The sequence below is a fragment of the Lepidochelys olivacea genome, assembly GCF_965140295.1.
Source record: "Lepidochelys olivacea isolate rLepOli2 genome assembly, chromosome: 9".
Classification (NCBI taxonomy): domain Eukaryota; kingdom Metazoa; phylum Chordata; order Testudines; family Cheloniidae; genus Lepidochelys; species Lepidochelys olivacea.
Genome location: NC_140419.1, coordinates 42,492,757 through 42,520,007, shown reverse-complemented (window position 1 = coordinate 42,520,007; position 27,251 = coordinate 42,492,757). Strand labels below are relative to the sequence as shown.

Below are 27,251 nucleotides of genomic sequence, written 5' to 3'. Positions count from 1 at the left end.
ATCTGTACTATGGGATATTAAGAGAAGGGATATTAATTTATTACCAACATGGGATTGTAATGTAAATTAGTTTCTATCCTCTATAAAACTGATTTACCTAAAGTACCTATTACTTTATATATGTATATATTAATTTTGATTTATGGTTAAGCCAATATTAAAAACAGAAAAAAGATTTACAATCTTGCATCAGGCGCCAGTGTCAAGTATCACTTTTTTATCTATGTATCCACAGCCAACAAGAAGGTCAGAAATATTGGTCAGAACAGAACAGCATATGCACTATGAAATACAGTCAGCATGTTACAGCTACTACTACCCATACACATTTTTGCAGAAATACAGAAGGTTGGGGGGGCCTTTTCTTTTATCCCCAGAATCAATCTTTTATACAACAGGTTTTTTAATTTTTTTTCACAAAATAAGAATTCGTGTCCACAGCCTACTCCTGGGAGAATTCTGCACCAAAAAATTAAAAATTCTGTGTATTTTATTTGCCAAAATAACACTATCTAATCACACCAGTTTCAATTATTTTGGGAATTTATTTCAAAATACCTGTCAGCAAGTATGTCTGTAGCAATACAGACACACACAAAAACTTCCCTGGAAGAAGAGAGTTGAAGAAATCCCTACAATAAACCAGTTCCTATTTCTCTACCCCCTCTCCCCCAAAGCTCAGCTGCAGGGGCACCCCCCCAGTCCAGACACTCACTCCCCCAAGAGCCCAGTTATGGTCCCCTGCCAGCCCAGACACTCTCATCCTCTCCCCCACAGAGCCAAGGAATCCAGAGGGAGAAACAGCCTGATGTTTGTGAGGAGTTTCCTGCACACCATCTTCTTTCTTCAAGGCATGCTGGGAAATGGAACCCATCCATCTCCCTCCCCCCAGCAGTGTCTTCTGTTTGCAATCTGGGCTCTGCTGGGTCCAGCATCCCCTAGTGGCAACCAGCAGCCCATTTCTGGACGGGAAAAAGGAAATTCTGCATACAACACTAATTTCTGAACAAATTCTGCATTGTGCAGTGGCACAGAATTCCCCCAGGAGTAACAGATCTTATGGCCAGAAGGGACCATTAGATCATCTAGTCTGACCTGTGTAAGACGAGATGTGCATTTCACCCAATTACTCCTGTATGGAGCCCAATAACTTATGTTTGACTAAACCATATCTACCAGAAAGGCATCCAGCCTTGATATGAAGATATCAAGAGATGGAGGATCAACCACATCGTTTGGTACGTGATCTCAATAGTTAACCACCTACACTATTAAAAATTTGTGCTGGATGTTTAATTTGACTTTGGCTTTAACTTGTAGCCAGTGGTTCTTGATACATCTTTCTCCACTAGAGTAAAGAGCCCTTTGGTACGCAGTATTTTCTCCCCTGGAACATCTTATAAACAATATTCAAGTCACCTCTCAATCTTTAGACACGTCAAATTCATTTAACTCTTTTAAAGCTCTCACTGTAATACAACACGAGGATTTTGTCAGTATAGTTATATTTGTAAACTCCTATAGTGTGGAGTATAAGTACAGTTATATTGGTATAACTGCATCCACATTAGGGTTTTTATCAGCATTGCTATGTCAGTAACAAGAAAGTCACACACACACCCCAAATAGATATTATCTACACCAGTGTAACTTGTGTGTTTAGACCAGGGGTGGGCAAACTTTTTGGCCTGAGGGCCACATTGGGTTTCCAAAATTGTATGGAGGGCCGGTGAGGGGAGGCTGTGTCTCCCCATACAGCCAGGCGTGGCCCAGTCCCTGCCTCCTATCCACCCCCCCGCTTCTTGCCCCGACGGCTCCCCCGGGACTCCTACCCCATCCACCACCCCCTGCTCCCTGTCCCCTGAACTCCCCCGAACCCCCCACCCCTAACTGCTCCATGCCGCCCCATTCAAACCCCCTTGACACCCTCTATCCAACTCCTCTGCCCTCTATCCAACCACCCTGCTCCCTGCCCCCTTACCGCACTGCCTAGAGCACTGGTGGCTGGCGGTGCTACAGCCGCGTTGCCCAGAGCACTGAGTCAGGCTGCAGCTCTGCAAATGCACTGCCAGGCTGCCCACAGTGTTGTGCTAGCAGTGTGCTGAGACTGCGAGGGAGGGGGGACAGAGCGGGAGGGGCCAGGGGTGAGCCTCCCGGGCCAGGAGCTCAGGGGCTGGGCAGGAGGGGCCTGCGGGCCATATAGTTTACCCACCTCTAGTCTAGACCATGCCAAGGGCATTTTTTCTAAACCTCAAATAATTTTTGTGGCTTTTCTCTGTACCCTCTCCAGTCTTTCAAGTCTTTAAATATTGTCACCAGACTATACACAGTATTTCAGAATGTGTCTTGCCAATGTCTTATGGAGATAAAATCACCTCCTTTCCCAGCCTTTATTGTCCCCGTCTATACTTCCAAATACTGTATTGACCCTTTTTGCCACAGCATCACACTGGGCGTTCATGTTAAGTTACTATGACCCCATAAATCTTTTTCAGAATTACTGACCTGAAGCGCTCTGTGTAAGCTCAACAGCTTGTCTCTCACAAACAGAAGTTAACCAATAATACTACCTCACTCACCTTTTCTCTCTGCTATCCAGGATATAGTCTCCAATTCTGTAATTAAGGACTACGTTCTTTTTTCCCAGATGTACAACCTTGCATTTAGCTACATTAAAATGCATTTTTGAACAAGCCCAGTTAAGAAGCAATCCAGATCACTGTGTATGAAAGTGCCATATCCTTATCATTTGTATTATGCCAATCTTTGGCATCCAAAAATTTTATCAGCAGTGATTTTATATTTACTTCCAGATCACAGATAAAAATATTGAACAGCATCAGACATAGAGCCAATCCATGCAGAATAACACCAGAAACACTAGCATGTAAAAGTAAACAACATTAAAATCAGAAAATACTCAACTATAATGCTCGGCATGAATTAACTGCATACAGCTTATAAATGATACTTCTTATAAGTCACTAAAAATCTTTTAATCTATATCAGTCAAGAAAGGCATGTACAGTGGCTGTTAGGGCTGGAAGTGCCTACTTTCCTCATCAAGATTATTGTACTCCATCCAATGCATAATATTAGCATCCTGCTTGTAAAGTAGAAACACTAATATCAATTATTTATTGTGCAGTAGAACCCAAACGCCTCAATCAGGACTTTTTTTTTAAAACTGTTCCAAATACTATTGTTTACCACTTTGCTTCATGCAGCAATGAATTATTTGCAGTGTTACCAATTGAAAGGTGGTAAATTTTAAAAAAAATCCTCTTTTAATCAAAGAACAGAATTTTAAATGAAAAATGGTAAGTGACAGCTATTAAGGGTTTTTCTACACAACAAAATTAGGTTGACTTAATTTAGGTCGACCTACAGACACTACAGTAATTCCATCGGCTGTTGGTGTCCACACTATCCTCCTTCTGACAGTGCAGTGTGTCCTCACCAGGAGCGCTTGCAACAACTGAAGTGGGGCATTGACAGCTCAGTGTGGGGCACTGATAGCCACGCAGGGCTCACAACTGGAGCCCCCCATCCGCCCCAGGGTGGCAGCCCCAGCTGTGAGCCCCACGAAGGCTCAATTTCACAGCACAGAGCCTACCAGCAGAGAAATTGACATTCTTTTCATTTTCACACTGCTATTGTCTCTGTTCAGGGGAGGTCAGTGGGAAGCTGGGGCTCTCAATGCCAGCAGCCAGGCTTGGAGAGGGGAGCCCAGGCAGCAGCCTGCTGGGAGCTGGGAGCCTGTGGGGCAGCAGGGTTCCCAGGAAGGAGAGGGCAGCCCAGGCAGCAGCCTTCTGGGAGCAGGTAGCCAAGAGCCTGAGGGCAGCTGGGCTCTTGCAGGAGCCTCCCACTCACCCCAGGGGCAACAGCGCTAGCTCTGAGCCAGACACAGGGTTCACAGTAGGAAACCTACCAGCCTTTCTTGTCAATTTCATGGCTCCACCAGGGAGTCGTGAAATTGACAAGAATTTTAGCCAATAGCCAATGTAAGTAAGGCAATGTCTATAGGGATACTGCATCACCCTAACTACACCAACATAAGCCCTATGCCCCTCATGGAGATGGAGTTATGATGTCAGTGTAGTACGGCACTTACATCAGCAGGAGCAAGATTATAGTGTAGACAGCTGCCCTACTTTGACCTAACTCTGTAGTGTAGACCAAGCCTAAGAAAGCCATTGTACTGGTCAGAACTTGAAGTGGAGCTGAAGAGATGGGTTCAAAGCGATCGTAATGTTTTAATAACTAAGTAGAGTGTCCAGGGTAACAGAAGACTTACAGGGAGGTAGGGGATACAAAGGCAAGTGATGGCTTTCAGGAATCTGCTACTATTAGATTGCAAACATAAACCCTGTTTGCGAACAGAATGTCAAATTAGTAACTGAGTTTTGATTTGACTGCTCAGACTTGTTTTATTATTTGCTGTTAACATATTATGACCTAAGTTTTGTTTGTAACAATGTTCACATCCAGCCAGTTTCTGGTCCACAGCAGAAATTTAATTAAGAGCCGGTGAAAGCTGATGTAGTTTATAAAGGTTAGCTCATCAACAAGGAAGCAGAAAGACCATTATGTAACTCAGGTGATAGTCAGTGTTAGTTCCACATATTGACTATTGCAATACTGAACAACCAACCAAATAATCCATACGAATAATCTGTTAACCTTCCATAGCTCAAATATGTTCTGAAAAATTATTGATTCCAACACAATCTTTCATGATTTTCTTCAATTAGAAAGCATACTTTTTAGTTAAAAAAACAATGAAAGTTTTAGATTTTTAAATGAAACAATATATACAATATAATTCAGTTAATAAGTATATTAATTCCTCAAACACAAATGTGCATTGTCAAAATAATTAGCTTGCTGCGCTATATGTAAATCCCAAATACTTCAGTCACTCCAGTCTACTAATTACTTAGACCTATCATTTTTCATATTCTCTCAAATACCAATACACTTATCAACATTTATACTTTTATTTATTTATTTATAAACACCTACGCTAGAAAGATGTTTCAAACAAAACAATAAGAATGGGCTAAAACACTGATTCTGAGCTGGATGGACCAGAGTTCAGGTCTTTTAAAAATTAATTAAATTCTCAATTCAATTTTGCACCTTCCATGATTATTACTTGCACAATATTCTAGCAGTGAACCATTTTCTTAAAGTGCTCATCTTGTGCTACATTTAAGATAATGTAATTTTGTCAAATTTCAGTCTTTGCTTTTCAGCTGATTGAACAACAATCACAACTTATTTTTGCCAGTTTTGGGATAACAGGGATTGCTCCTGCATGAAATTCATGTTGAAGAGTATAATCACAAGTACATTTTGGTGCTAATCACAGGAAACGTCTCACAGGATCAAATTCACCCATGTTCTTCTATTCTACTTTTACAGTAAAAGTTTTGTTCAGTGGCATATTTGATCTCTCAGAACCAAATTAAATGTTTTCTGCACTTATTGAGATGGACACAAATCCTTTTTCTCATACTAACTTGCTTGATAAGTTTTACATTTCATTTTAGAACAATCTGTTTTCATTACTTTAATCTAGTCTATAGTTTCCTACCTCTGCCATCTGTTTTAGGCATGTTGAGCGAGATGAATTCATACTCAGATGTTTGACAACCACTAATCACGTACTTGCATTATTTACAAACATATTTCACATTTACTACAGTGAGTCTGAAAAAAAAAAAACTTAGTAAATTCAACACAAGACTAAAAAATCAGATTAGCAATGCAGCTCACAACCATACCTACACTTCCCACTAGCCACACTCCTCTCTCCAGTCACCAAAGACTAAGATTCTACTTGTTTGACAGATGAGGAACAAGATCACCTATACCATGACGCAGAAAATTCACAGATTTTTATTAGGCTTCATTAGCTCAGTGTCAGAGGTTCCCCTACCTAACAAATATAACCCACATTTTGCCCATGGCAACTGAATACACACACGAGCACATTTTCATAGACACTTAGATCAGTAAAAAGATAGATCACAACTTTTGAGGGATTTTATGGATGAATTTCATACTCGAATGCCACTATTATTCTTAATATTTAAAACCCAAATCCCAAATCTTTGTAAATATTCAAGGAAAATATCACAGATTTATGACTTAGCTTCTCTTCCTGATATTCAGTTTAAAGTCACTCCACCCATTCATTTGCCCAAAAACCTTTATGCTGTACTACATATGGTACACAGACAGGCACATAAAGTCCTCACCCATTCCCTTGTAAATATGAAAAGCAAACAGGCTATTCAAAAATCTTAACATGAAAGATGACCAACACCTACAATACATCGTGCAATTTGAAAAGTTTACTTCAAACCTTTAATACTGTAATGCAAGTCACAGTAAAAGAAACTGGAAATTAGCCTTTGCAGGCAATTTATAACTTTGAAGATCGTTTATTTAGAAAATGTATCTGATTGTATCAGGAGAAAGCTTTGAAAATCAAAGGTCCCAATCTAAGAAAAAGTATTAAGGCTAAAACCTTCCTCAAATGTGTTCTGTTTTTTATGATGTTTGGGAGCTTATAAACCAGGTAAGAGCAGCTTCTTTTGGCTACAGTAACCAAAGGCTAGTCCTAGAAGCCTTCACAATTCCCTTAAGATGGGAGTCACAAAATCAGTGACATTAGAAATGGAAAAAATGTATTAGACCACTTAGCCCATTCCATTGCCGCATACAGGTATCTACCTACAGTTAGGGGTTCCATTTTTTGCTATTCTTTTTCTGGAATTGTGTGTTTATTTTATGCACATTTTCAAGATGCGTATTATTGGTTAATTTTCTTTTTGAGAATTCCACAGCATTTCAATCAACATTTTCCTTTCAGATATAATTTTAATTTCAAAGACTGCTCTTTCACCAATACAGGAAAAGCTACACGCAACAGAACATTTTCAGTTCCTGTCTTTAAGTGTATTTAATTTTACAACAAATATGGAGACATAATACCATAGCCAAAGTTGAAAAAAGGAAATTTCAAAATAGCTAAAATACTTATTTTAAAAAAATGTAACTGTGAAAACTGACTTTGTGGTTGTTTATTGATTAAATCCTAAACCCAGAAACTCTATACATAGTATTTTCTAGTGCTTTGTCCATTCTAGTTGTCCACCACTTCCTTCAGTGCAGGGGTTCTCAACGCACAGCCATATCAGCACACAGCTGCAGCCCATGTGACATCCTCATGGCCATACAGGTAGTATATATTGTGGGGATGCAACCCACAAAACAAACAGAGCTGCATATGCGGCCAACAATGGTAAATAGGTTGAGAACCAGTGCTTCAGGGAGACTATTTGACAGCCTGTAGCTCTCACAGTAAAGGAATTTTTCCCAATATTCAACCTAAATTTCCTTAAGTTCATTGCAATATAGTTCTCCGCACAGCTCATCTGAAAAATGACAGGATCATTACTAGTATTTGAGAGAAAGTAGGGTCATTTCAAGGGACAAACCAGATTAAGGCATGAGGCTGCATGAAGCCTGAAAACCAACACTCTGGAGTGCTTAGTCTTTGCAAGTTCGCAACTATAAAAACAGTCTAAAAGAAAAAATATTGCATAATAAGGGTGTCAAGGTTCCTTCCCCCCTCTGAACTCTAGGATACAGATGTGGGGACCTGCATGAAAACCTCCTAAGCTTACTTTTACCAGCTTAGGTTAAAACTTCCCCAAGGTACAAACTATTTTACCTTTTGCCCTTGGACTTTATCGCTGCCACCACCAAACGTCTAACAAGTATATAATTGGGAAAGAGCCTGTTTGGAAACGTCTTTCCACCCAAAATCCTCCCAACCCTTACATCCCCTTTCCTGGGGAAGGTTTGATAAAAATCCTCACCAGTTTGCGTAGGTGAACACAGACCCCAAACCCTTGGATCTTAAGAACAATGGAAAAGCATTCAGATTCTTAAAAGAAGAGTTTTAATAGAAGAAAAAGTAAAAAGAATCACCTCTGTAAAATCAGGATGGTAAATACCTTACAGGGTAATCAGATTCAAAACATAGAGAATCCCTCTAGGCAAAACCTTAAGTTACAAAAAGACACAAAAACAGGAATCTACATTCCATTCAGCACAGCTTATTTTCTCAGCCATTTAAAGAAATCAGAATCTAACGCATATCTAGCTAGATTACCTACTAAGTTCTAAGACTCCATTCCTGTTCTGTCCCCAGCAAAAGCATCACACAGACAGAGAGAGAGGCTTTGTTTCTCCCTCCCCCCAGCTTTTGAAAGTATCTTGTCTCCTCATTGGTCATTTTGGTCAGGTGCCAGCGAGGTTATCCTAGCTTCTTAACCCTTTACAGGTGAAAGGGTTTTTCCTCTGGCCAGGAGGGATTTTAAAGGTGTTTACCCTTCCCTATCCTTCCCTTTATATTTATGACAGGGCTTTTCTACACTTACAACAGTGCAACTATGTCGCTGTAGCACTTAGTGAAGACGCTACCTACGCCAACAGGAGACCTTCTCCTGTCGGCTTAGGTACTCCACCTCCCTGAGAGGTAGTAGCTATGTCGATAGGAGAAGCCCTCCCATCAACACAGTGCTGTCTACACTGATGCTCAGAGGTGTGGGTTTTCCACACCCCTGAGCGACACAGTTATACCAACATAAGTTTGTAGTATAGACCAGGGCTTAGTGTCAACAATGTAAGTGAGACAACTCTGTGGCAAACCAGTCATGAAAAAACTTAACACTAGAGAGCTGAAGATGCTGCTACTACATGACTAACACTGAACTAAGACCAGCTGAGACAGCAGATATGTTACAGCTGATATGTTAAAGCATAGTTTAATGCCTCCTGTTCTGACTACTTTTCTGCTTTTGCAAGAAAACCTCGTCCCAAGGTATTGTCTATGCTACAGTGGCATAGACAGACATGTGAAAACAATGTAAAAATTAAAATAGCCATTCTGAAATTAACTTGTTCTCATCAACCCAAGATGTAGTTGACACTTGTAAAATGAAACTCACAAACTGATTGAACTAGGTACATAATTTAAGGATGACATATTTCCACATATTTCCTCTGAAAGAAACGTCTCATTGGAAGTTATATACTGATTAATGTAGGAAGCAAGAGACAGCAGTTAACGTACAAGTTTCTATTTTCAGACTTGGAGTCATGGCCCTGTTAATATCATGAAATCCTTCTATCTACTTTGTCGTGGCCCTTGCTCAGTGAAGAGAACAGAAATGGCAAATTGGTCAATTAAATTTTGGGTTTTTTTAAGCAGAGTTCCTTATCCAAAATTAGGAGCAGCTGTACAAGCATTACTTGTTGAATCTACCGTTGGCAACATATCTCAGGTAGCAGCTTTGCTTTTCTGCAAATCTTGTATTTTTGCCTCACGCCCTAGATCCAAAAACATAGTATCCCGCATATTCCATAAACTAGTTACTAGCGGATCCATTTTTATATTAAAAAATGGAGTTATCCATCTCGCTTGCCCTCCTCAAATAGAAATACCAATTCCTCAGCCAATCCTAGAGAAAGGATGCAAGAACGATGAAGGAGGCGGGAGGAAAATTTCCAACAGGTGAGAAGACATAAGATCAACTTTCTGCTCAGATCAGCAGAGCTCAGACACTGGTAAGGGGTAACTGTTCCTCTGCCCTGAGACTTCTTACAGATAAGGTCCTAAAAGATACAACTTTATGTCTCCCTATTCATCAGCATCTACACAAGCCCACTCAATGAGAGAGTATGTACTCACAAGAGCCACTGCCAACAATATGCCTATGACACTTGGTTTTGTATCTCATTTTCCAAAGATGTAACTAATGCCATTAAAGAGTTAATATACTTACAAGAAATCAGCTCCTGGATGAAAAGCAGCTGCTTCAAGTTGAATCCAAACAAGACTGAAGTGATACTGGTCAGATGGAAGAACACACACCAAACAACCAGCCAGGAGGCTACCCCACTTCTTCCATTAAAGCTCTGTGCCTGGCTTGCCTCATCACTGAGCCTAGACCCCAAGACAATTAGCAGGGTAAGAATTCAATTTTTTTTTTCTAATTCAGATTATTTTAATCTATTTTTATTTTTAAGATTTTATTTTTTTAACAATTTTGATGGGTAGGGTTTGGGTTAGGATGGATGCAGTGTTGACTGCGGGAGGCTCCCTGTACAGCTGAGGGACCCAAGACAACACGGAGGATGAACCCCTGATTGGGGGCATGAGGGGGGGCATCCCACTGCTGAACAGTTCCTGCCCAGGGATGGCTCCCACACTTCTGGCTAATGATTGTGAGAGAGAGAGAGAGAGAGAGAGAGAGAGAGGGGCCATGACAGCAAAGCTCCAGAGGGCTACTTACATAGCTGCAGGGCCAATGATGCCCAATCCCTGCAGGTGAAACGTGTGAGAAGGTTGCAGACATCATGGGACAAAGCAGAGATCTCTGGCACCCCTCACTGGTGAGTGACAGAGTGGGGTCTGCGACAGTGGGGCTGGAAAGGGCTCTCTACAGATCCAGTGACACCTCATCCCTGCAGGAAGGACAACTATTACCAAATGATTTTTTTTCCTGGAGATTTCAGTGTGTCAGCTGAAATCTATGTTTACAGGCAGTTACTGATTAAACTCAAATCCTGCCAAGCCTACTTATCAGCTAGAGTGCCAATGACCAAAAACAATGCCTTCTTTCACCTCCATTTTGCTAAGAAACTTTGCTCTTTTTTCCCCTATTCGGACCTGGACCCCGTGATCCATATATTTGTCACCTGCAGACTAGATTACTGCAATTCTCTGTATCTAAAGGTGATATGAAAACAAAACAATGCAAAAACACCAACTTGTACAGAATGTACTCTATATTCTAGTCCCTCAGCTGGCCCCCAGTCTGCTTCCACCGTCAAATCCTTCTCTTGAAAGTCATTGCAACATGTTCCAATTGCCTCGGTCCGGGTATCCTGCCTCGGTTTCCTCTCTTCAATTCAAAAACTCACAAAAGGCTTTCAAGAGTTCAAAATAATTCAAGCAGCTGCTCCTAGGCCTCTCCTAGCTGGAATACTTCCATGGGCATCTGCCCATCTTGTCCAACTCTCTCTCTGACTGAGAGGTCAGTAAGAAAATCTCCTCTGCTGTTCCCCTGCTTTCTCAGGGTCCCTTGCAGGAGCTTTATACTAGTTTCCAACTGGTCTCAACACCCTTTTTCCCAACAAGGTCTTGTCTTTGCTCCAGCTCTCTGCCTGTCTCTCACTGGCCTTTTAAAGAAATCACCTAGCTTATCAGGATGGGGGGGAGGAGGTCAAAAGCTAATTCATCAAATGTGTGGCTGAATCCAATTACCCTTAAAAGGCCAGCCAAACTCTGACCGTCATAAATGGATTAAGTACCAGGTACATAAGAAACTACATTGCCAGCTCTAAACTGCCAAGACAATTGTGCTCCTCTGGGGCAATACAGGTCATATAGGCCAGATGAGACATGTTGGGGCAAGGGGATCCAGCTGTGGAACAAGCTTTCAGAAGATAATAGACTAATCTAGAATTAGACCACCTTTAAGGTCATTCTGCAAGATCTACCTTTTGTAGTAAATGTTCTGGTCATGGTAAAAAAAAAAAAAAAAAAAGCTTAATCAATCATCATCTGCCCCCCCCAAATATCCTTCTCAAAGCAGAGCTTCCTGTAACCGGGGACAGGAAAAAAACTGAAGACTTCACAAAGCAAAGTCCACTATGGACCTTGTCACGCCAATCAATCTGGAAGTCACTCAGATTATTCACTGATGGGACCACTACAAAGACTTGAAATGGACTGATAGCTAACTTTTAGTGTAAATTTTCTGGAATGCCAGATATTCTACTAAAACCACAAAAGAAAAATTTCCTTTTCTTCTGACAAAATCTGCAGGAGACTGAATCTCTTCCTCAAAGAGTCTTTTACTGGAGAAAGCTCCCTCTCATATTCCTCTGAGCACTATAGCTCCAGTCCAGTTGAGAAATGGTTGTATTACAATTTAGTAGGCAGAGTTTGTTAAATTGCCATATTGAATGAAGTGTGGATCCACACCAACCACCTAGTCACCAACATGTCACTGCTCAGGAAAGATTACAGTTCCTCCACTGGGATTCAGAAGAGAGAGTTTCACAAGTTACATTATCTTACCTTCTAGAATAGTGAATAGCATCAAAGTCAGAACTGAAATGAATCTCACAAGTCTATGGTGGAAGGGGAGAGAAAATATTATTTGATTCTATTGTAAATTCTCAGGGTAAGTGAAATGGAAGCAGGAAGGGCATAGCAGAGGTAGAGAACACTATGGTGGGCTGTATACGCATCAGTAATTTTAACTCTGTTCTACCCTTACACCACTCTTTTCTCTTCTGAGACCAACAGACTTTCTTGCTATGAACCACCATCACTGTAACAGATGCTGCTTTGTCTCTGATGAAGACAGAAACAATCAGGAAAGACCAAAAGAGTGGATCTTAGAAGAAGTGTCACAAACCAAAAGTTGAGAACTCCAACTTCATGTCAGATCACCCGAGAGTTCCCAAAAAGTTCACCGTACCCAAGTATTTACTGCAAAATAACTGCACACCTTGTATCTTAAAGAACATTCCATTCTATGTAGAATGGTAGTTTGAAGGAAAGACTGACATCAACAGATAATGTAAAAAAATTGCCTTTCAACTGATTACTTATATATACACACACATCAGGCATCATAAAGGATTTCAGCAACTCTGTCTTGCCAATCCCTTAGTTTTCTTAGGGCCACATTTCTTTCTTCAAATCCTTTAAGCAGAATTACCTGAGACACCAGCTTTTAAAACAATAATAATAATAATAAATTGTAAAGTTGTGGCATTTTAAAGTATTTACTTTTTTATATGCTGTACTACACTATTCTACAGCAATGCAATAGTAACATTTTCTACAACACCAGGAGGCAGATTGACTGGTACTAAAAATCAGATTTATACACATACTGTACTCTCAAAAAACCTGCCTTTGGTAAACTTTAAAATTGCTTATGAAGTCCAATTTATTTTTCTGTTGAACTGTATGTTGTTTCCAATGCTGAAAAAAGTACTTCTATATATGGAGGCAAGTCAGCAAAAAATCATAACTCTCTGCCAAGCATTTATTTAATTTTAGTTTGTATTTCCAACAATAATTATATGGCAGAAATTTTAAATTTAGAAGGACTTATAATAATTATATTTGGAGACAGTGGTAGAAGCCTACAGCCAAGGTCATAAAGTCGAAGTGTGCTTTTGGACATAATTAGTGTAAAAGAAACTATAAGATGTTCTATGTTTTCAACACTTCTGATATTGCCAAAATAGGTAGAGATGGTGATGGTTGTTTTTGCAAATTGAATACCTTTCTGCTAGATACCGAACTGAAACAATCCATTTCACACAATCCAGCTAGCTATTACATGTCAAAAACTTTTGTTAATGAATTACTACAGGATTAATTAAATTAATTAAAGGTGAAAGTCACTGTATTTTTATCAGCTCTCTCTTCACCCATCTATAACTTCCTAGCTAACCCCTGAATGTAACTTAATCCTTTTATTTTCAGGCTTCATATTAAGTAAAAAGTTCCTTCAAAGTTGTCTTCAGCTGAATTACATAGTATCTATTTCTACAGTTTGGATAAAAAGGCAGAATTTCTCAGCTTTATTAGGTCCTGTCTATATGGGAACATCGATGAAAATTAAAGTGAATTAAGTAAAGGTGTGAATTTGAAATAAGTTAGTTAAGCTGCATTAAACTCCTATGTGAACACCATCACTCAGAATTCAAGTATCCTTAATTCGACTTAGCGTAATTCAGTTCCAAAGTGAAACTACCAGAGTAAACAGACATGTCAAATAGTAGAAGCATTTTTTGTACATACTAATATTATTTAATCCTTGTAAATATTCTTGAAAGTAACAAATAACCCATATGACAATTAAAGATGCAACATTTCTCACCAAAAATCTTTCCCCATGTTCATTAAAGAGCTGGAGAATGAACTAATTCTGAAATGTAGACTTATATCTGAACTTGCAATCTTCTCCCAACCTCTTGCTCCATAAAAATAGACTACATCAGGGGTGGCCAAACTCACTGGCCCTCCGAGCCACATACAATGATCTTCAGAAGTTTGAGAGCCGAGCTGAAGCCCCTAGACCTCCCTCCTCACTGGGAAGAAGCCCCTACCCCACCACCCTACTGCAAGGCAGAGGTCCTGAGTTCCCCCCTCCAGTCTGGTGAAATGGGGGCAGCATAGGAGACTTGTGAGATGCACTTTAATGGTAAAAGAGCCACATGTGGCTCATGAGCCACAGTTTGGCCACCCCTGGGCTAGATGATCCTTCCAATACCAAGCTACAGAGTTGGACTAGAATCATTCTAGAGAGGCTATGCCAACCAATTGACTGCAATAGCCTCCATTGTTTATTCAACTCACATCCCTTCCCCAACAGCAAGAGAAGACCAAACACACAAGACTCAGAAAAAATAATCCTCCCTTTGTTGGTTGACATACTATAAAATCCATGCTCGGAAGCCCACTATTAGATATTTTTATATCTTCCCAAATAAAGACTGAAATCTCACTAAACAGACAATTCATTTTTCTAACGGACATGATAAACACGTCTCTTATACAAGCAAGAGGTAAGTATTACTGAAGAATATATAATTACAACCAGAGAATTTGACATGTGCTGCCAAAATACTGATTTAGAAACAGAAACTTTAAGGCCAAATCCTGCCATCCAATACAAGTGTACATGTATGTTGACTTAACTGAAAAGAGAGGGGGGGCTGAACATGTATATCAAAAGGTAGAATTTAGCTTTTGAAAAGTAATTTTCTCAGTTATTATTCTTTAATTATCACCTTTTTAATGACAATGTATGCCTCAAAATATGATAAATGTAATAACTGCAGAATTGAATACAGAAATACAAATACAATATGAATGATGCTTGGTCACAGGTGGGAAGGAAGTGCCTATGTTTGTCTAACAATGAAGTCAAATTAATTTTTTTTAAAAGGAACTGTATTCCTAACTAGGTGTAATACACACATCTGAGCTCCCATCTTGCACATTATATCAATAAGGGAAGCACACAAAGGATGATCACAAAAGCAAGAGACACTGAATGAATTACATCCTACTTTAGGAATTAGAAATTATTCAGAATCCTGCCTACTAAATGTCCGTCCCCCCCAAACATTTAAATTGAGTTTGCACCCACAGGCTTCTCTGGGTAGGTATACTAAACATAATGGGGTGGAGGGGGGGAATCTTTTACCTTTGTGTTGAAGCTCTTAGGAAAATAGAATTTTTTCAATGTTACAACATTAAAAGAGAGTTAGCAGTTTTTACAAATAGCACTTGTAAAAGCACTACTAGAAGTAAAAGATTTAGAGAAAGCTTCCATTTTTTCAGTTTGTTACTTATGCATTTGATCAGTGTAGTGGGGTCATTTGGTTGGTCAGTAGGCCTACAGGTCTGGGCCTTCAACTTCAGTCTTTCTATCAGGTCAGGGTGTCCCAGTCTTCTAGATGAGGTCCTGCTGGAATGTTCTCTTTGCCGATAACCCCTAGATCTACTCTCCTGGGCGTCAGGAGTCATAGTTCTGGGCCAGGTAAGGGGACCCTGATGATCTCTCTTTACCAGGTTCCAGCCCAGGGCCCTGAAAATGCAGCAGCTTGCTTGCTCTCCTTCCCCAGGCCACTTCCTACCAGACACTGCATCTCAGTTTGGGATGTGGTTGTAGCTGACAAAGTATTTACTTCAAAACTCCAAGTCTAGGGCAAATGCCTGCAGCCCTCTTGTGCCCCTTGCCTGTGGTTCTCCCTGCCTCTTGGAGAGCATCTTGGGATATGGGGAGGGGAATGGGACTCATAGCTGGATCCCCTTGGTAGAAGCTTCTTCACCTGTTGCTGCAGAATGGTGCTCCTCCAGGGAATGCCCTCTCTCCTTCTTCCATTGTCTGGAGCTGTTGAAGCACGCTTTACACGGATCTTCTCCACCGGTGCATAGTTGGCATTATCCAACAGGCAGTCTTTCCAAGCCCAGTACTGCTCCAGCCCTTCCCCTGCCTCAGCCTCAGCATGGGGGTTTGTAAATCCCATCAGTCAGTACTGTGTATTAAGAAAGTTTTCCCCATTTTGTATGGAGCTTTTACTCAGCTACACAGAAGAGAAAAATATTAAAGCAGGAAAATGATGTGAAACAACAAAAGTTGGGGGACTGGGACAGGTATAGAAAAACTATTAACTCATTTTTTAAAGCCTAATGGTCTCCCTCTAACGAGATGATTTATTTAACATCAACATTCAAAAAGGAAAAGAAGTAGAGAGTATTACATATGTGCAATGTAATTAACTTTTTTTGCATTAGCATTGGCTTTGTTTGGGGGAGTAAGGAGATTATATTGCTTTTACTGACACGAGAACTATCACCAGTGCCTTTTTAGAAAGCTTGTCAGTCCCCTGGAGCAAGGAGCTTTCTTGGAGCCACAGCCATGGATGCTTCAACAATACCACAATCTACAGTATGGTAAGAGGTGTTCAGCTTCCCTCTCTATGGCCAAGTCAGTACTATGCCACTAGTGGAGCGCTCTGCTGGTATAGCTACACCAGTAACTGCACTTTACCAGTATAATGGCAACTACTAAGAGCTTTTGCCGGCACAGCTATCTCAGTAACAAATCACATCTATCATGTGCCTGACTGACATAGGCATGCTGGCAAGTTCGCAGTGTAGATATGACCTGCATCAGAGACAAGAAGTTAGCAGTGGCAGATTAACAGACAGGGACCGCGGCCAATTTGGGGGCCCTTGCAGGAGTGCTGGAACTCTGTCCCCGAGGCCTGCCACCCTGGCTGCTCCTCTTCCCCCAGGGTCCTCCCACCCTGCTCCTGCGCTGCATGGGGCAGGGCTGGCCCAAGCCCCACCACTTGCCCTTCCAAGCCCCTTTTTGGCAAAACTGGCCTTTAGTCCTGTTAGCTCTTGCCAACTGATGATCCATTGGCAAGAGCAAATGGTATAAATTCCCTGTTTGCCAAAAAAGTTGGGACATCCAGGGAAGGGCTTAAAAACGGGACATATGGTCATCCTAGGCTGTTACAAGAGCTGCCCAGCGAGCCCAGGCCGCTGTCCAGAGCCCTGGACCCTCCAACTGCCCTGGGCAGGGGGCGTGGTGCTGGACAGCAGCCCTCAGTCCATGTTCCTGCCACTCCCAGGGCACCCTGCACTGGGCAGGTGGAGGCTCCAGGACTCCTCATAGCAGCCCGGGCTCCCTGGGCAGCTCTTACCACAACTCCACAATAGTGGATATTGATGTTTCAATGTAGTGCTTTTCTAAGAGATTATAAATCTGAATAATTTTTAGAGCAACAGCTGTTTACAAAGTTCTATCATATTTTTAAGAAGGTACTTCAAGTTTTAGGTCAGTAGGAGCGATAGATCAGTCCTGTGTTTGAAAGGTACAAATTTAGGATCTTGAGTCCAACAATCGCTATCATTCTTCACTCGCCACCATCTCTGTCCCTGAAGGCTTACCTCAGTTCTCTCAAGTCACTAAAAGAGCTTTCATCTGACAATTTGCACAGTATGCCTCAAAATACATTCTAGAAATCTCTTCTCAAAACCCATTTTTAAAGAATTTCACAAGCCTTATTCTATTCTTCTTACAGATTTCATGATGGAATTGTATCTATGCAAATACTTACGTAGTATGCAATTAATAGTTTATTCTTCCTACAGTTATAAAAAATTCCATATCTGACTGACAGTTTCCACTGTAATTTGAGGAAAAGGTAACTCATGAAAAGGAAGATAGTTAAATACAATGGTAGCCATTAGTTTTATTAAACATATCTTGTTTAGAATGGAACCTGCAGATAATTGTGTGATAGGTCAAGTTATTTAAATAGTTAGGACTAAATGTAAGACAGACACGTATTGCCTATACATTTAGAAAGGTGTCTACGCATTTAAAAATCATCAGGAAACAGAAGCATGGAGCTTTAATTTCAGTTTGGTCCATCAATTTCTTGTTTGACTGTAAATTTCATTCTGTTTCTGCCTCTAAAAATAAGCTTGGGTAAGAGCAGAGACAATATTGCACTAATGAGGATTTTGCATGACGCTCTTGCTAAGGCGAGGCAGCACGTGTGGAATGCCACATGAAAGTGCAAGTTTAGAGGAATCTTACACCTTATTTGAACGCTCGCAAAACTGAGGAGAATTGACAGAACCAGAAAGTTACATCCACTACCTAATCTATAAACCTTCAATCTAAAATATTAATCTCAGCCTTCATTTCCAGCAACCACCCTACCACAGAAAGATATTTTGATCAGCTCCAACGTTCCAGACAGATCAACATGAAAAACTAGCAGCATTTTTGTTAGCTGCATCTCCAAACGTCTTCTGTTCTATCACGTCATTTGAAATCTGCTATTGCAATTATTGGATCGGCAATTTTCAACACTGGAAACCAAGTTTTATTACATTATAGTGAAGGTTAGCTGTAAGACTTTGTTTTCACTAGAGACTGTTTCAGGCTGAATAAGCACATGGGGGTTTGAATTAAGACTGTACAGGCAACACCACTTCTGCCATTTGCTAACTTCTGAGTGCTTGCCTTGGCATCCCTAATATTCTTTTAATGCATCTATGTGTGTCAAGAACGAAATGTGTTAGTCTTGATCATATCCCCTATGGATATTACCTATAGTTCCCCATAAACAATTCTGAATTATTGCCAAGCTTTGCTCAAGAAAAGTTTAGGACTGGAATGGCAGGTGTTGCAGGTTCAGAGTGCAATTCATTCGTATGGTGTGTTGAAAAGCCTCTCAGTGCCAGTTTGTGTTGTACTCAGTTTAAGACAATGTTAATTCCTTACTTAAAAGCAGAGGCGATGCCTGTGGTGTGGGGGGAAATGCAGGGTCACGTGCTCCACCCCGCCCCAGATTCGCTGCTTGGCTTGTACTGAGCATGCTCAGTAACACTGCTGAAGCTGGCTGCCCTCACGCTGCCCTGCCCCACCCCCCACACACACTATCAAAAGACATGGGTCATCTCTGCTTGAGAGAGAAAGAAAATCATCCACATTTTAGAAACAAAACTGAATTATACTCTGTAAGTGAAGCATATTTTATTAAAGATGATATTCCATACGGCACAGATATTAAATACAGGTATATTTTATAAGCTATAACAGGTTATAAGCTTTTCCTTACTGTAGGCTTTGACACCTTCCTTTAAAAGGAAAGAACTAGTATGTGGAGGGGTGCATGTTGTTTTCATCGGATTATGTCATTGCATTTTAGTTCCTATATACAATTGCAGCATCAACTACATAGAAACTGCTTAGTCACATCTACAGTCAGAGATTCCATCGTAGCAGGATGTATTGAAGTATTGTCAGCACTCATATCTGCATACTAATCACTGTATGAAATCTTACTAATAGTTCCATTTCAGGGGGTTTTGGCGGGGGGATGGTGAGTGGGAGGGAGGGGATTTTTGTGTCTCCTCTGCACTTCCAAACACGAATACTAGAAAGAACCTATTAGCCGGAGGACCAAGGCTTGAAAAATCCATTCACCAATAGAAAGTAGCAAGCATTCTCAGGTGAGCTATTGGATCAAATTAGTAAAGAAAAAAGCTATACTGAAGATGACTGAAGACTCAGGAAAACAGAAAAGTATCCTTTTATATTTGAAAGGTTCTCCATAGTTATAAAGACTAAAATACTTTTTTCTTTTGAAAAGTGTAAACAAGTTCTGCAGAAATGTATTTTGTTAGATTTAAATTGATTGTGTAGGCCCCACTACTAGCCAGAGAAAGATTTCTACTCACCAACGGCAATTGGAGATTTCATGCTCTACATTTCCAGGAATATTTATCTTCATAATTATCACTTTTGATAATTTGCCTTAATATAGGTATCAATAGAGAATTACATTTCTGCTCATTAAACGAATCATAGAATATCAGGGTTGGAAGGGACCCCAGAAGGTCATCTAGTCCAACCCCCTGCTCAAAGCAGGACCAATTCCCAGTTAAATCATCCCAGCCAGGGCTTTGTCAAGCCTGACCTTAAAAACCTCTAAGGAAGGAGATTCTACCACCTCCCTAGGTAACGCATTCCAGTGTTTCACCACCCTCTTAGTGAAAAAGTTTTTCCTAATATCCAATCTAAACCTCCCCCACTGCAACTTGAGACCATTACTCCTCGTTCTGTCATCTGCTACCACTGAGAACAGTCTAGAGCCATCCTCTTTGGAACCCCCTTTCAGGTAGTTGAAAGCAGCTATCAAATCCCCCCTCATTCTTCTCTTCTGCAGGCTAAACAATCCCAGCTCCCTCAGCCTCTCCTCATAACTCATGTGTTCCAGTCCCCTAATCATTTTTGTTGCCCTTCGCTGGTCTCTCTCCAATTTATCCACATCCTTCTTGAAGTGTGGGGCCCAAAACTGGACACAGTACTCCAGATGAGGCCTCACCAATGTCGAATCTGTGAAGACGTGAAACTGGATGAACTTGTATGGAAATAAATGTATTATTCCCCCACAAATATTCATCCTCTCAACACACCGGAAAAGTAGACATTTTAAGCCCTTTACTGAGTCTCCGTTCTACTCTTTCCTAACTGCGCTCCTTTATTACGAGTTTGAAATCTGCTTTTCCATTAGTTAACTAACAAACTGCTAGTCACACTTCCTTTAATAACAAAATGAACTACTGTAGTATTTGTTAGCAATGCTGATAAAAAGTGATATACAACAGGGCGGTAACCAAAAGCACTAAAGTTACACTTTATTTCACATATGGAGTAATTTGTGTACAGAACACGTAAAAAAAATATGCACTCAAACACATTTTAAGATTTTAAGAATTCAAGAATTCAATCTAGCCAAAAAAGGTAGGTTTTTTACACTTAGAAAAATATCTTACTACTGTGTTCCCAGAGTTCCACTGCTCTCAACTGATATGTTTAAATATCTTTGCATCAATTAAAACTTTTCAGTTTTCCGAAACAGCTAAAAATGCTAAATTAAACTTTTCAGCAGAGACTTTTATGGGGGGAAAAACAGCATAACACAATGTGCTTTTAAAAATAACTCACCATCAAAGCTGACATTTTATTGGAAGCATTATAACGTTACCATTACATGAACAGGTGAGCTAGTGTTAGCTATTTCCCCCAAAAAATTGTCATTCCCCTTTTTACAGGTTTTCAAGAGGGCACTAAGTTTGAATTATATCCAAAAAACACAGACTTTTTTACATGTTTAAAATCTATAGCTCAGGACACTTTTATAATGCTCTGTGAACACATAGGGTACTAGCTAAAACACTCAAAACTATGGAGTCTGAATGAAGGTTAAAGTAGTTATTTAAAATAAGAAACTTACTTCCTGAATTGATGTTTCTTTAAAAAAAAAAAGTCACAATCATTTCTGAGGAATGAACATGGTTATTCCTGTACACACTGAATGTGAATCTGCTTCCTGTTTGGTTCATTCCTAAATTCATCTTTTTATAGAAGGTATTTGAATAAGTGATAAGTTAATACATTATTTCATTATGAGGTAATATAACGAGTGCAAATTTGTTTAGATACAAAGGGACCCAACTCAAATGACTCCAATTTAAGTTACTGGATTCTCAGTAACTTTTTAAATTTAGGCCATTTATTTAGGTATCTATATATAGATTTAGCAAGCTAACTTTACGCACCCATTTTTTAAACAATTGGCCAAGGTTGTTAAGGCAAGCCAATACTGCATCACCTTACTCACCTTTATTTTTGGTGTGTTTCTTATTATGCTCTCCTCCTTCCTATTAGAGTAGAACCTAGTTTCATTAACATACAGACAACTCTTACTATGCAATAGGTACAACGTAAGTGTTACTATGAGGTTTGAAGAGAGAGTGGGGGCAATTAAAACATGTAAAGAAAAAGTCATAATATTGTGCACAGAGAGTTAGGTGCCTAACCAAATAGGTAATTTGCAAAAATAATTCTCTTACTCAAATAGTGCATGCTCTGGAGCATCTAAGAAAAATATCAAGCTTTGCATGCATATATATGTTTTAGCCACAGCAATGTATGGTGGAAGATAATACAGCAGGGGAAAATTAGGGTTTTTTATGGATTCAAGTTAGATACAAAGGACACCCACACTAAAATCAAACCAAGCTTTCACTCCTGGATAGCAAATCCCGTAGTCAGGATTGCTATTATATCTGGTATTAAAATGTAAATTACTGAGAAGTGTGATTAAACATGACATCACATGGTCCATATTCATTTTGCAATTTCCTTATAGACATTTGCAAGATTTTTTTTAACTACTTTATATTTGAAAGTCAAGATGTGATTCTCCTTTGTACATATACCATGCAAAATAAAAGTTTTGGAATCTGAGCACAGCTGACAATGTTATTGGCTTCTCTACAACTATTACTATAAATGCTGTAGTGCAGACAATGATAAAACCTTATTTTTGTTTGTAGAAACAGCAGAGAAGTCTTGGAAAAGACCCTCAGAATAAATATGTTCAATCACATAATCACTCTTTTAACCTTAATCACATTAAAATGTCATTACCAGAATTCTACTTATGGCAGAAAATTCTCTAAATTTACCTACAATTTATGAAACCCAGAAGTGTACTACAGTGATTACTAAGTTTTAAAGAGAGGATCCTAAATAAAAGTTTTGCTCTCAATATGTTTAAAACATAAGTTATTCAGCTCTGCATCTAATTCTATTATACATAAATAGTCATCTCTTTCTCCTCCCCCACCCCCAAAAACTCTCATGATCCAGAATGAACTGTGGGGAGGGGTTACAGCCTAGTAATTCTAGCCTTCAAAAAGAACTTGAAGAACCAAACAGACAGCGCACAATACACAGCACCATAAAACTAAGGTCTAGTTTGACTAGCACCAGTTACCTAATGAGAAGCTACAGAATAACTTTGATGACAATGTGAAAGATCAGTGTCATTCCCCTCCTGAATAAACATTTTACAATAGCAATCACGGAATTCCAAGAGGTGGAGTTTTCTTGACATATTTACACCCCATTGGGAATACACCGTTGTCTGTGCCTAGTTTATAATGTTACCAGAAATTTAAGATAAAATACAATCTCATCTTATGCTGGGGTACTTATCTTCTATGAGAGAAATCCTAAACTATCATAATGCAACCAACAAGATTACAGTATAATTCACAAAAAAATCTTAAAACAACTATGTGCTGGCTGACAGGCTCAATTACTTCTCATGTCACAAGACTATTGCTGAACTAAATGTAACAAACAATTCTCTTACAATAGCAAGTCAATGACAGACAATCTTACAAGCTCAAGTAGGGCTGTGGACATCTTTTTGTGATTTTTATTTTTAAAGATCAGATAAGTTTTGTACCATTACACAGGAAGACTGAATAAACTGTCAAATGGTACTTCTGATACAAATAACTATTTTGCTTATTCTAATTTACACAATATTATTTTGTTTAACCCCTTTAACTAGAAAAGCCATGCATAAATACGCATCACTATGTATTATAATGAAAATATACATTGTTTTGAACCCATCTGTTAAATGAGAAACTCTCTGTATTTAAAAGTGAACTCAAGAATATTTTTGGCTGTGAATAGCTCAGAATATTGCATTTCCTCTGTAACAGTTTAGGACCTCATAAACACCTAAACACTATACAGAGATGCATTTCCTGATGATACCCTAAACTGCTGTAAGGGAAACATAGGACCCTGCACTGGAGTTGACGACAAGTAAAAATAATAATAATTTTCACATATTTTGTTGTAAATGGAATAGTTCCTTTTTAGATCCACATTTTACGTAATTATTTTTTAAAAGATATGTCTCTTGCCTTAAAGAAATTGAAAAGTGGCCAAGTCACAGTTTAATCTTTTCCCTTACACTGGCTGTGCTAATTAATTCATGTCATTTTCTTAAGGTAAAATACAGGTTTTAAATAAATTTTCAAGTAGGTTACCATTTTTTCATAGAAATAAAAATTAGTTAAAAAAGGCAAAAACGTACCCTTAGACAAAACTAGAGAAAAAAATTCCCTTTCACAAAAATGTTAGGTCACATTAGATTTTAGGGGAGCCCTTTGCAAAGTAAAGGCTCAGTCCTGCCAAGTTACTCTCATACCCAGAGTTATTCCTGCATAGAATCCTACTACGACTATGTAGGATCAGGACCTAGTGCTGGAAACTGTGTCACATCGGAATATTTTTATACATATACACACATACACACACACACACAAAAGTCAGTCTCCTGTAATATAAAGATATAAATAAAGTATGTAACTGAAGTAGAGATGAATACTGTGGTGTCCTAACCAAATTCTAACTTAGGTAATTAGTTTGCCTACCTAAAATTCTCCCTGGGGTTTCATTTGGAAACAGTATTCTTCTTCAGTTCCATCCTAAAATGTTGTGCAGTGTTGCTGTGCGTTGTTAAACAGTAGCCGTTTTACATCCCAGAAGTGGCTCCATTTCAGTGATGGATGAAGTGGTCCCTGTTACAGTTTGTATATCAATTTGTTAAGTTTGTAAAGCATTTGGGGAACCTTCAGGATGAAAGGCACTATACAAATTAAATATAAACAACATTAGTGCCCATTCATCCTCTTCAGAATAGGCCTAAAACCAATCCACACATACAAAGCAATTCAAGATTTACACAGAGCTATATCACCAGTAAAAGCTAAAAACCTCTCATTAATGACTGCTAAAAACTAAAACAAATTTGTAATGAAATGTCCTAGATTCAAATCCGTTAATTTGAAAGGGACTGAGCATTCTAAGCAAAGGTGATTATCAGGCTCAATCATGGATTCCACTTGAGGATGAACTCTTAAAAAAAAAAACCACCACACATTTCCCTAAATTTTACTGAATAATATCAGCTTTGCAAGCTAACCAAAACAGCAATTCTGCAGCATATAACAGTGATATACAACTACAAAGTGATAAAACAAGCAAGTAAGAATTAAATGTATTGACTGAAACTGTTAATGGAAATTTGCTGTCATTTCATGGCAGTTAATTTTTCATTTATTTTCTCAGTGTCCAAGAAGTCAACTAAGAGTTTCACAAGCAGGAAGGAGCAAACAGTTCTATCAGATCAGGGAAAAAATTTTACCAAATGTGTCAAGATGCAAGGGGGCTTTGCCCCTTCCTATCACCTGCCCTTGCAGCATTCCCAAGCTCAGCCTCACTATTTACTATTTCAGTACAAAGCAACTAAAAAAAAAAAAAAAAAAAAGGCACTGAGCTTGTTAGCTGTACATATTAGAACAGCCCAACTACTGAAAGGCCTCATTTATCTTTTGTATATTGGCATACTCTGGGCCTCCGTGTGGTGCACTTTTGCAAAGGTGAAAGTCACTTATACTATTCTTTTTCCTCATCATTACTGCGCTGGGAGATCAACTCACTAACAAGACCACTAATTTCTCTTCATTTCGACAAGAATTCATACTCCTAATTAATTCATACTCCGCAGCTAAAAACGTGAAGCATATCCTGGTCTCATTAAGACAGATCATTTTCTCACAAGACACTGACAAGCAGATTTTTGTCTCCACTGGTTTTGTAACAGGAAGTTTGTTCAAACCCCAGATCTGAAGAGGAAACAATGCGTGTCAACATCAAGCCAAGACAGCAGCAGCTAGTGAGGCATGGAGACCCTCCCCCCAGTTTTTGTCCTCAAACTGAAGACACGGAACTGGCTCACTGGGCCTGTCCCTATAGAGGAGAGGACCCACGCGGAGTTGGGGGAAGCGAGAGGAGAGCCCGTGCCCAAACCACCTGGCTCTGCCCACAGGGGAAGTTCCTCACTCAGATATTCAGGAAGGAAAAGACCACAGAGACCTTCACACCAGCCTCCCCCTCGCCCCACCACGGGGCCTAGGGCGGGGAGGAGCAGAGCTCGACAGGAGCCTCCCCCTTTCCCCAAACCCCCACGGGGCCTAAGCCGGGGAGGGCTCCACACCAGCCTCCCCGCTCCGTGGGGCCTAAGGGGTGGGGGAGAGGCGCCAGACAGTCCTGCCCTCAGGGCCTCCAACAGCCCCAATCCGCCGCCTCTCCCGGGCCGGGCCCGCGCTCGGCGGCAGAGCCCAGCCGGGGCGGAGGAGCTAGAGGCGGTGGCGGCGTGTCGGTACCTTCGCTCGGCTGCGCGGACGGGGCCTGGCGGCAGCTGCCTCCCTCCTCTCGGGGTCGGGTCCGCGGCCGGGCGGCGGGTCTGTAGCGTCTCCGGCTCTGCCCGCTCCCACCCTGGCGGCTCTGGAGGAGGCGGACGACGCGAGGCGCTGCCTGACGGTCTCTCGCTCGCCCCGCGGTGCTGCGCTGCGCAGCGGCCCTTCCCCGCCCTGCAGCTGCGGCGGCGGCGGCCTGCGCCCAGCTCCCGGCCTCGGCCGCTCTGCTGCCCCCGGCGGCGCGGCGGGATGAGCGTCGCCACCGCCCGCTGGGCTCCTGCGGCCGCTCCCAGCTTCCCCGCCCCGCGGCTGCTCGCCCCGGCCCGCGGCTACCGGAACGGGCCCTGCCCGCCCAGCTGGGAGCGGCCCGGCCCGGCCCTGCCCGTCTCGCCCAGAGCGACCCTTGGACCCGCGAATTTCCCTAGGCACAGGAGACTAACTACCCCCCCAGCTCCGCCCCCACCACACACTAACCCCCCCCCCCACCGGCCCCACCACACCACGCCCCCCAGCCCCGCCCCCACCACACACTAACCCCCCCACACCACGCCCCCCAGCACCGCCCCCCCGGCCCCACCACACACTAACCCCCCACAGCCCCGCCCCCACACACCCTCGCCCCCCCCCACACTAACCGCCCCCCCAGCACCGCCCCCACACCCCCCGGCCCCACCGCACACTAACCCCCCCTGCAGCACCGCCCCCACGCCCCACCACCCACTAATCCCCCCTCCAGCACCGCCCCCACGCCCCCCTGCCCCAACACACACTCACCCCCCCAGCACCGCCCCCACATTACCTCGCCCCAACACACACTCACCCCCCCAGCACCGCCCCCAGATACCCTCGCCCCAACGCACACTAACCCCCCCTGCACCGCCCCCACGCCCCCCCAGGCCCAACACACACTAACCGCCCCCATACCCCCCAGGCCCAACGCACACTAACCCCCCCACAGCACCGC

At 41.2% G+C, this 27,251-nt stretch overlaps 1 protein-coding gene across 4 annotated transcripts in view; it reads right to left on the bottom strand.

Annotated features, from left to right (window-relative positions):
- Positions 1 to 26,677, bottom strand: part of CAB39 (calcium binding protein 39) — a 68,013-nt gene extending 41,336 nt beyond the window's left edge. The window contains exons 1-2 of one of the 4 annotated variants that reach the window (XM_084640079.1): positions 26,255 to 26,677; positions 24,461 to 24,607 (exon numbers count right to left, since the gene is read on the bottom strand). Coding sequence is in view for 1 of the 4 variants with exons in the window: in XM_084640077.1 (XP_084496203.1) it covers positions 9,867 to 10,027; positions 10,377 to 10,378 (163 nt within the window). In the remaining 3 variants the exon portion in view is untranslated. Of the gene's footprint in view, positions 1 to 9,866; positions 10,028 to 10,376; positions 10,522 to 15,954; positions 16,125 to 24,460; positions 24,608 to 26,254 lie in introns of those variants that run through there. The other 3 variants (XM_084640077.1, XM_084640078.1, XM_084640080.1) reach the window with 3 other exon arrangements.
- Positions 26,678 to 27,251: the final 574 nt, after the last annotated feature.